The 10,515-nt window shown below is 32.2% G+C and overlaps 2 protein-coding genes across 2 annotated transcripts; both read left to right on the top strand.

The window, feature by feature from the left end:
* On the top strand, nucleotides 126–2,726 carry LOC107624943 (protein MARD1). Its single transcript, XM_016327437.2, has 3 exons — nucleotides 126–627; nucleotides 744–1,594; nucleotides 2,229–2,726. The coding sequence occupies exons 2-3, from the start codon at nucleotides 798–800 to the stop codon at nucleotides 2,302–2,304; spliced, it is 873 nt and encodes a 290-aa protein (XP_016182923.2). The 5' UTR covers nucleotides 126–627; nucleotides 744–797; the 3' UTR covers nucleotides 2,305–2,726.
* Nucleotides 4,341–6,677, top strand: LOC107626856. The gene is made up of 4 exons (XM_016329746.1): nucleotides 4,341–4,350; nucleotides 5,075–5,616; nucleotides 5,745–6,428; nucleotides 6,516–6,677. Exons 1-4 carry the CDS (start codon nucleotides 4,341–4,343, stop codon nucleotides 6,675–6,677), a joined length of 1,398 nt encoding a protein of 465 aa, XP_016185232.1.

Here is a 10,515-nt window from a genome sequence, read left to right as displayed (position 1 = left end):
CTCCAAAGAGCTTAATAATCCAAGCAGATCCTAATACAAAGACACCACAGGCATATATTCTAAGGTTCAAGCTATTGGTGTCCAGCTTTGCTTCTTTTTGTTTTCCTTTTGTTCTGCCACTTTTTAGCTATCTCTTTTTTTTTTTTTTCTTATTCTCTTTCTATTTGATCTAACATAAAGTTATAGAATCAAAATTAACAAAAGAAAAAAAAAATCTTCTAGCAAGCACAGTTTTTGCATTACATGTTGCACCAACAAGAGTTTATGATTATGATAGGAGAATAAATTCTCTTTTTCTACTTTCATGAAAGGGAAAATTAACAAGTGAAGCTTTTTAATTTGTTTCCTTTTTTTCTTTTCTTGGTTTTATTTAGTTTAACTTTATTTTTCATATCTAACAGAGAGTTTGAGAAGAAGCAGTTTCAGTTCAGTTAGTTTCAAACCAACTTTGTCACGAATTCAGAAACATTCCCACTTCAATTAGATTCCTTTTTTTTCTGTTTTCTTTTTTGCCGCCAACACTAAAAGGATCCTTGAATAATCCTCAAGTGTTCAATTTTATCACATATACATAGTTGATTTCTTTGTATAATACAACATCACTCAAGTACTCAACCTATAGTATTGGTAAGTTCATGTTCAAGGCATCATATCTAATTTTTGTTTGTATTATTATATTTTTTATTTTTTGAATTATATATTTGATTATTGTTATTACTTTTTTTTGTTGCAATTTTTGTCAGTGTGAAAATTTAGTTTGTTTTCTGGGGTGGACCTTGGAGGAAGGGAATTATATTATGCTACTAAGGAACAGAAGATCAAGGGCTATGAACAAGCCAAACTTAATTTCTGATCATCATCATAATCATCAAAATAATTCTCAATCACCAAAAACAAATCATGATGCAAAAACAACCACAATTCCATCTCTACTTTGTTCCCTACCAAAATTGAGAGATTTCACTATGAAATGTCTCTCAGGAATTGAAGCCTTACCAAGCCCAACATCAATTCTTGATACAAAAACAGTACTCTCCCCACTTAGGGATAATATTCCATTCTCATATGAGAATAACATATCCCCAAGAATATTGCACTCTTCCAACAACAAGAACAAGACTATGAACTATTCAAAAGAAGGAATTGGTCTTGCTCTTGTTGGAACCCTCAAAGATGATGATCCAATTCATCATCATCATCATCATCATGAGAATAGTGGAAACAACAACAACAACAATAATAATATCCTCTTTGGAACTCAGCTTAGAGTGAAAACCAATAATAATAATAATAATAATAGTAATAAGGGTTGTTGTTCTTATTCTTGTTGTTGTTGTTCTTCTTCTTCAGAATCATCATTTGTTATGATGAATTTGAGTGAGATGGAGCTTAGTGAGGAATACACATGTGTGACAACACATAATGGTCCTAATCCAAGAAAGACTCATATATTTGTTGATAATTGCATTGTGGAAACCTACTACTCTTCTCCTTCTTCTTCATCATCAACAATAGCTTCATTCAATAATTTTCTCAGCTTTTGTTACACTTGCAAGAAGCATCTTGAACACACAAAAGACATCTTCATTTACAGGTATATAGACATTATTCTTAGCTTCTTTAATTTTAATTTTCTCTATGTTATATTCTTTTCTTCTTCTTTTTTTTAATATAAATCATTCATGTAAATATATATTTGAATTAAGAGTTATGTTAAATGTACACTAAAATTAATCATCAGCATGCTGGAATATAAATACACATTGAAAATAAATTAAACTACATATATTTATATATAAATATATTAGTGGCTGATTTTAGTGTACAAATAGTATTTTTGTTGAATTAATTATAAGTGTAAGTTGTATACTCCCTTATTAATGATGATGCTAAATTTAAATTAATTTAGCTAATATATATTTGAAAGGACTCATGCATAGACTTAAATGTTTTTAAAGTTGTAAATAATAAAAATATAGTGTTCGCTTTATTTATTTTTTGTTTTTATTTTATTTGGTTAATTTGTACCTTCTCTGACATTAGAATCCATTAAATTTTACCTAATCTTATGGTGTGAGATTTATATAAATCATTAGAAATACACAACCCTAGCTAATAATCAACATTATTAATTAATAAGTAGATTCTTTGATTCATTTTTTGTCTTATATTCTTATAATATAATTTTGGTATGAATTTATTTTTTTTCTTTTTTTTTTTTTTGATAGAGGGGACAAAGCCTTCTGCTGCGAAGAATGCCGCCACAAAGAGATGGTGTTAGATGGTGCAGCAGAAAATTTATAATAATTTGATGATAAAGGATATCATTTTTGACTTCACTCATTTCCCAACGGCCTAAAAAAAGTGTTGCAATTTCATGATGAGGATAATCAACCTAATTAAGCTAGTCACGAATTTTCAACCCCTTTTTGAAGTTTTGTGGTTTTTTTTGTTTTTCTTTTCCCATCCATGCAAATAGAGAGATAAGAGATGAGGATGTAGAGTTTTTTTTTTTCTTCAAGAAATTAATGAGTAATAATTTTTATTTTATTTTATTTTCGCTCATGGTTTTCTCCCCCTTGTTTCATGCTGAAGCAGATGAGATGATGATGATGATGTATATGACCAAAAATAGTGTCTTCTTTTTTCTTCTTATCCTATTGATGGTGATCATACATATATTATTGTGGATGGGGACCAAATTAATTATTATTTTTTCCCCTCAAGATTCCCTATGTGACTTGTATTCAATTATTATTGCCCCTGGATTGAGAAAAAATCCAGCAAGCTATATACTATATTATACTTTAAAAATCTGACATTGACAGAAAGAAATAATACATACATATGATAGGGTAATTACACTTTAAAAAATCATTATTGAATATATTATTATTATTATTATTATTAGTTTATGCTTAAGAAAATCTTTGATAGGGTTGTAATTTGTAGCCATCAATTAGTCATCATTAGTATTTTTAATGTGTGAAATTACATCTAATAGTGTGAAATTATTCACTTTTCTTTTAATGATTAAATACTGATCAAATTTTAATAAAAATACTTATCTCTAAATTTTTTCTTATGTAAATCGCTACCGTTTAAAGAGGTTTAATAATTTGTATGTAAATTTTTTTAACTAATCGCGGATTATATTAAAACACAAAATATTCATAAATTGCTACACGTTAGTGCAGTTTATGAAAAAGAAAAAGTGAATAATAAAATTCTGTAATCTATCACGATTTATGTATGGATATTTTTTTATAGCTAAATTAAAGTTAAAAAAAGTTAATTTATTTATAGAAGATAATAACGCCATTTCTATTTTAATAATGTATTACGGTTTGTATGAATTTGTACAAAAAATTAGGCGTTATCAAATAAGAGTGCTGTTATTATCTTCTGTAAATAAATTAATTTTTTTTAGATGTAATTTGAAGTTAAAAAAATATTTGTGTATAAATCGCTATATGAGTTACAAAGTTTTATTCGTCATTTTTTCTTCTTCATACACCGTGCAAACATTTAGCTATTTATGAGTTTTTCATGCTTTGATATCTAAGATATAACCAATTAGTAGTTTAGATAGAGTTGTTACAATATCTAGGTGTAACTAATTTTTATTGAGTTGTTAGGGAGACAATGGACTATTTGTACAATGTGTACAATGGGTTATTGAGTTACAAAATGAACATCTCACATATTATCTAGAATAATCATCCGAGTACTAGGGATAATAAACATATTTTTGGATTCACCAAGGATCGAACTCTTGACCTTTCGAATCTATAGCTCTAATACCATGTCATGATACCACTCATCCCAAAAGATTCAACTGATAGGAAAATGTAATACTAATAATTATACCTCTAATACTCCCTAAACCTCCATTGTACACATTGTACAAATATTCTATTGACTCCTCATACTTTCTCATTTTTATTTGTTGTATTTGGATAATCTTAAACTCTATTTTATTTAAATATGTAATTTACCTAAAAAATTATATGGTATGTGTATGTAATATATAATTTGAATTAATTTGTTCATATTAATTAAATGATTAGCTATAGTATTAGTTGTTAGAATTTTTATTTTATTTGTAATCTAATTTGTTAATATAGAAATTAGTTTGAATGGTATTATAATTATTAAAAAATTTATTAATGAATTATATTGGCAGTTAGTTTGTTTTTGATAGAAAAAATATAATTATTCATAAAATTTATAAAGTTTGAGTTTTCAATTTAAATTATCACAACAAAAATATTTCGATTCCATCTGTGTTTGTGGTTTAAGAATTAAAAGTTCTAAATCAGAATTTAAGATTATTGACAATGGCTGAAGGTACGTAAATTACTAATTTTATGAAATTACTAACATTAATATCTGTATATACATAAAAAATAGGGTAAATCACTTTATTAAACTAAACAACAAACAATGTAACGCAATTCACCCAAAACCAAAATCGACACGTGAATCACCCTGGCCAGCAATTCTATATAAATCGAAACAGAGTGGCCAGATTTCTTTTTCTTCATAAATCAAAATAGCATTGGTCGAATTATGCATTATCTAAGTAAATCTAAAAGGGTTGTTTTGATTTATATGTACATACACAACATATCCATGTAAATCTATATGTACTGTTTCGATTTCTGAAGAATGGAATGCATCCCTACTAAATCTAAACAGAGTATTTCGATTTATATGTAATGGGACGATACTAAATCTAAATATGCTGTTTCGATTTATGTACGGATGGTGTCATGGTGTAATTCGAATGGGACTGATTAGATTTAATAGGAAGCCAACGTCCTAAATATAGAACCAAGGTTAATTCTGAATGAGACTAAAAACTACAATGGCTAATGAGGAGAGCTTTGTAGTATTAGTGCACTATAGAGGGTCGATTAAGAAAAAAACACGGTCAGGAATTAAGTTCACTGATAAGGATCCCCTTAGTCTTTTTTTGAAACCTTCAACTAGTTTCAATGAGTTCTTGAGAAGTTGGGGTTGCAAGGCGTGAAACGGGTTGAGAAATTGTTTTATAGAATCCCAATCTCAGTTTTGCAGGATGACGTGAAGTACGATTCGTTAGTAATAGGTAGTGATGAAGATTTGGAAGTTCTATTCCATTGTCGCCGGCAGTTCCCCGAGGTGAGGACCCCTGAGTTGTTGGCCAAGCTTGTGGATGTGGTTTCCAGCTCAGGCGGTTCGAACCAGAATTCCCAACCCGTTCCAACGGCCGCCTGTTCCACTTCGAGGCCAAGTGGTGCCTCGTCATCGATGCATGCGATTGCACCTGAGGCAATGTTGGTTGCATCCCCATCCTTTGCAGCAGATCTAAACCGCAGTGGTGACGGAGAAGTAGGTATTGTTGATACGAAACCACTTTCATTGCATGGTTTCGCATCGGATGGTGTAGATGATGTATTGCGGGATGATGATGAGGATGACGATGTGGAGCTGGACATGATTGCTGATGAGAGTGGCGAAGATATAGTAGGGAGCAATCCAGTTGGGGGTGCTGGAGGATCTAGTTCAGGAACGCAGCAGTACCCTCCTCACTTTTCCACCTTGGACTTGGATGCCATGAGACAGCAGGCGGTTCCTTGTTAAGTGTGAAGACGTATAGCATCTGACGCGGGGTTCAGTACAAAGTGGTTGAGTCTAATTATCGCAAGTATTATGGGAAGTGTAAGGAGTTTGGCAATGGGTGCGCATGGTGTATTCAGATAAGTCTTCGGCAGCGCAAAGGGATTTGGGAGGTGAAATGGTACAATGGCCCTCAAACTTGTCTAGCCACCTCGATATCGAGTGACCACAGGAGTCTCGACTATCATGTGATCTCGGCATTCATAATGCCGATGGTTAGAGCTGATGCTGCCGTGTGTATCAAGGTACTCCTGAATGCGACAAAGGCACATTTCAGTTTTAGACCGACTTATAGGAGGGTTTGGATGGCGAAGCAGAAGGTAGTGGCACAGATCTATGGAGACTGGGATGAGTCATACAGCGAGTTGCCACGATGGGTTCTAGGTGTGCAGGTGACGATGCCGGGTAGTGTTGCAATGCTGAGGATGAGTCCTGTGCGTGTGGGTGGGCATGTGGATGAAGCACATGCGTACTTCCACCGTCTTTTTTGGACATTCCCACCATGTATTGAGGCTTTCCGGCATTGTAAGCCGTTGGTTAGCATCAATAGTACCCACTTGTACGGGAAATACGGGGGGACATTGCTCGTTGCAATTGTTAAGGACGAAAATTCCAACATCCTACCTGTTGCATTCGCACTTGTGGAGGGTGAGAATGCTGAGTCATGGTCCTTTTTCCTCTCCCACCTCCACCAGCACGTCACTCTGCAGCCGGGCATCTTAGTGATATCGGATCGGCACAATGACATAAAGGCTGCATTGGAGGCGCCTAACGGCAGTTGACTACCACCAGCTGCCTACCGTGTATTCTGTATTTGACATGTGGCTGTCAACTTTGCCCTGACCTTTAAGGGCAAGGATGCACGGAGGCTTATGGTGAACGCGGCTTATGCCAAGATCGAAGTGGAGTTCGACTACTGGTTTGATATCCTCCGTTCTGAAGACCCTGCCATGTGTGATTGGGCTAACAGGATTGACTATACACTATGGACACAACATCGGGACGAGGGATAGAAATTCGGGCATATGATGACAAATATCTCTGAGTGTGTGAATTCGATTCTTAAAGGGGTTAGGAACCTTCCAGTGTGTTCTCTGGTGAAGTCCACGTACGGACGGTTGGCCGAGCTTTTTGTGCGCAAGGGAAGAGAGGCAAAGGCGCAGTTGGGAACCGGACAACAATTTAGTCAGCATCTAGTTAAGGCTATAGAGGCAAATCTAAAGGCGTCTCAGTGTTTTACAGTGACTTTGTATGATAGGGAGAACTCTGAGTTCACAGTGGCAGAGACCACCCCTACTGGCTTGATTTCACTTGGTAGTTATAGAGTGTCACTGTAGGTGCAGACATGTGATTGCAATTATTTCCAAGTACTTCATTATCCATGTTCTCATGCGTTGGCTTGTTGTGCGTATTCACGTCTGACTTGGCACCTCCTATGTACATGAGGTGTATAGCCTGAGGTCAGTATTCAGCGTGTATCGGATGGGATTCACCCCTCCGATAGTAGAGGGTTTTTGGCTACCATACGATGGACCAACAGTCATACCCAACCGCTCCAAGAGGCGTGAATACTTTGTGTACGTACATATAAATCGAAACAATCCTTTTAGATTTACTTGGATAACGCATAATTCAACCAATATTGTTTCAATTTATGAAGGAAAAGAAATCTGGCCACTCTATTTCGATTTATATAGAATTGTTGGCTTGGGTGATTCACGTGTCGATTTTGGCTTTGAGTGAATTGCGTTACATTGTTTGTTGTTTGGTTTAATAAAGTGATTTACTCTAAAAAATAACTATTAAAGTAATCATTTATATAAATATACATTAAAATATAAAATATATATTAAAAATAAATTAAATAATACATATATTTATAAATAAATATAATATAAAAATACTTTTTTTTTGTAATAAGTTTTGTTTGGCTTTATTTTAATTTGTGTGGCATCACATTCTTATAACTAAATTGTTGTTAAAGATATGAGAACATTAATGTTACTATTCAAGTATGCAACGTGCTGCGGACTCGGCTTGAAAAAAACCCAACACACAATAAGATTAATTGGGACCCAAATAATAAGCAATAAAAGAGATGAAAAGTGGCACTTATGTGCTAAAGTCTAAGATGCTCCATGCATTAATGATAAACAAGAACAAACAAAAGGAACCTAACTGAAAGGATTGTGACTTCTTTGCCATTTGTCAATGTTACTTGTTAATTTAATTAGGATAGGGTGGTGGGAAATGAACATCATTCACATTTTTGTGACATATTTCACTTCGGATTTTGATAAAGGAAAGGGATATCATCTATGTGTCGTGTGTAATCCCAAAAACAAAGCAAAAGTATGTAGTAATAGTAAGTAGTAGATAAGCTCAACCACCAAGTCATTTCATGAAAACAAATCATTTTTGTAACTTTTTTTTTAATGAAATTAGTCAAATTACTCATTTTCTTGTGCTATTTGACAATGTGTGAAATCCATATTATACTAGTATCAGTAATAAACATTGATGGTTAACAGGGAAAGTATGATATTTTTCTATTAGGAGTTTTTGTGTTCAAATTTTATAAATAATAACGAATTTTTTTTATGATGAATATTTGAGAAGGATATTTTAGAAAAAAAAATTATGCACTAAATTTCTTCGGATTCCTTTATATATATATTAGATTGTAAAATATGCGCCTATTTGAAACTAAATTAGATTTAACTTTTAAGAGGTGTAGAGTGATTATAAAAAGAAAAATTTTCTATTACACCAAGATCAAAGGTGATTGATTGGTTGATTAAATTTTGTTTTAATTAGCGAAATATGTTTCTAGCGTACACATGAAAAAAAATTAAGGAATGAATCTTCTCAAAATTTTTCTTTCAATTATTTAATAAAGGGTGATATTTTATTATTTAATATCTTTTTTTACACATTTTTTTATCTTACTTAAAAATATAAGATACAAAATTACACTTTACTAAATAATTAAAGAAAAAAAATTAAAAGAATCTATTTTCTGTTTTTTTTTTTTCATTGTGATGAAAATATATTTTGCTAATTAAAACAAAATTTAATCAACTAATCAATCACCTTTGATTTTGGTGTAATAATTTTTTTTTAAATAGTAGAAGATCACACTTTATGAAATAATAGAGAGAAAAATAAAATCTCAAAAAAATACGTATGAAAGTTGGTGACTTCATCACTCACACAATTACACAAAAGACCTGCTCTTTGTTATTTTAATGATTGACTGTTTCTCAATTGTTTTTTTTTTTTGCTAATAAACTGTTTCTCAAATTTACAATAATTAATAAGCAGAAGAAAGCCCAAGAAATGCAAGGCCTAGTTCAGTTAGTTAATCTCCGGCCTTGTAAACCAAATAAATAAAACTTTGGAACTTGGTAGTGTCTAGTGTGTACATTGTATAATTGTAATACCCAAAAAAAAAATGACCAAAAGCCTAAAAGAATTTTTTTAATCTTTTTCTTTCTCAATAATTATCAATTTTGATTTTAGTTTTTGTCCCAGCAATTATATCTTTGTTTTCGGGATAGGAAAAAATTATCATACTCTTAGTCGTAGTTATGGTTAAGGCCCAAACAAGTTTTTTATTAGGGGTGAAGACGGGTCGGTTTGGTTCGAATTTATGGTAAAATTAGAATCGAACCGATCAAAATATAATTGGTTCGGATTGATTTGGATTTGTATTTTTTTGTATATGTACCCGAACCAAACCAAACCGATTAAGAACAGATTGGTTCGGTTCGGGTAATTGGATACCCGATGATTTTGAAATTAAAAAAAAAAACAAATTTTTATCTCAAAAATTCAACAAGTACAATAAACATGTAACATCAATAGAAATAATCCAAATATGTTAAACACCCAATATATTAAAAACTAAACTCATTAAAATCCAAACATATTAATAATGAATAATCATTGTCTAATAGAAAAGCTATATATATTTTTTTATTTTTTTATTTAATTAATATATAATTGGGTTCGTGGGTTAGTCTGGGTTCCGCACCCCCAAAACCGATACTCGAACCAATCACTAACGAAAGCCAGATTTGGTTTGGGTTGGACCCGATTACCCATTGATTTCAGAACCAGCAATTTAATTGGTTCGGTTCGGATTCGAACGGGTAATGGGTACCTGTTACCCGTGCTCACCCCTATTTTTTATTTTAGTTTTTTTGATCTGAAGATTAAATATTCGACTGAAATTAGTTTGATCAAAATCAAAAGTCACAAATGACCATGCAAAATGAGCCATTAGGAGAATAACTAATTTTTTAACATTTTGCTTTTTTTTTTTTGGTAGACGATGGAATGTTTTACCATCTGAAGTGGGTGAGATCCTGAGCCTCACACAAAGTGTACCTGGATTCAAAAATGTACCTTAATTGATGATTAGCGAAGAATAAAGCCGACGTGTTCATGAGTGTGTATATAACCGAAAATGTTATTAAAATACTCTAAATCTTAAGCCCAATGAGAGATATTCCAACATATGTTGGATCACTAGATGACCCAAAATGTTTTTGGGCATTCAGAGTTTGGAAGTTTTTTATAATAAAAAGGACAATCAATCAAAAACCAAATTTATATGTTAATATTTTATTATTATTATGCAATACTTTAGAAATCCAACAAAAAATTTAGTATCGAGAGTTCGAATTTCGCCTTATGTATGTAACAATCCATTAGTTAGCGACAAACCCTTAAATGGAGTTCTGATCCGCGACGGATTAATCATTGATCTGCCGGGTTGAGAAATATCGTGAAAAACAAAAAAAAAGGTGAAAATAAATAAAATAAAAAAATACTGAAAAAGTGTCT

The sequence above is a fragment of the Arachis ipaensis genome, chromosome B02 (genome assembly GCF_000816755.2).
Source record: "Arachis ipaensis cultivar K30076 chromosome B02, Araip1.1, whole genome shotgun sequence".
NCBI classification, from domain to species: domain Eukaryota; kingdom Viridiplantae; phylum Streptophyta; class Magnoliopsida; order Fabales; family Fabaceae; genus Arachis; species Arachis ipaensis.
Note: the sequence above shows the minus strand (reverse complement) of the source record. Positions and strands in the feature narration are given on the sequence as shown.

Coding starts and splice junctions, on each gene's coding strand:
- LOC107624943 (XM_016327437.2), top strand. CDS start 798: ATGCTACTAAGGAACAGAAGATCAAGGGCTATGAACAAGCCAAACTTA. Junction 1,595..2,228: donor AAAGACATCTTCATTTACAG/GTATATAGACAT, acceptor TTTTTTTGATAG/AGGGGACAAAGCCTTCTGCT.
- LOC107626856 (XM_016329746.1), top strand. Junction 5,617..5,744: donor ATGCCATGAGACAGCAGGCG/GTTCCTTGTTAA, acceptor TGGTGTATTCAG/ATAAGTCTTCGGCAGCGCAA. Junction 6,429..6,515: donor ACATAAAGGCTGCATTGGAG/GCGCCTAACGGC, acceptor CTGACCTTTAAG/GGCAAGGATGCACGGAGGCT.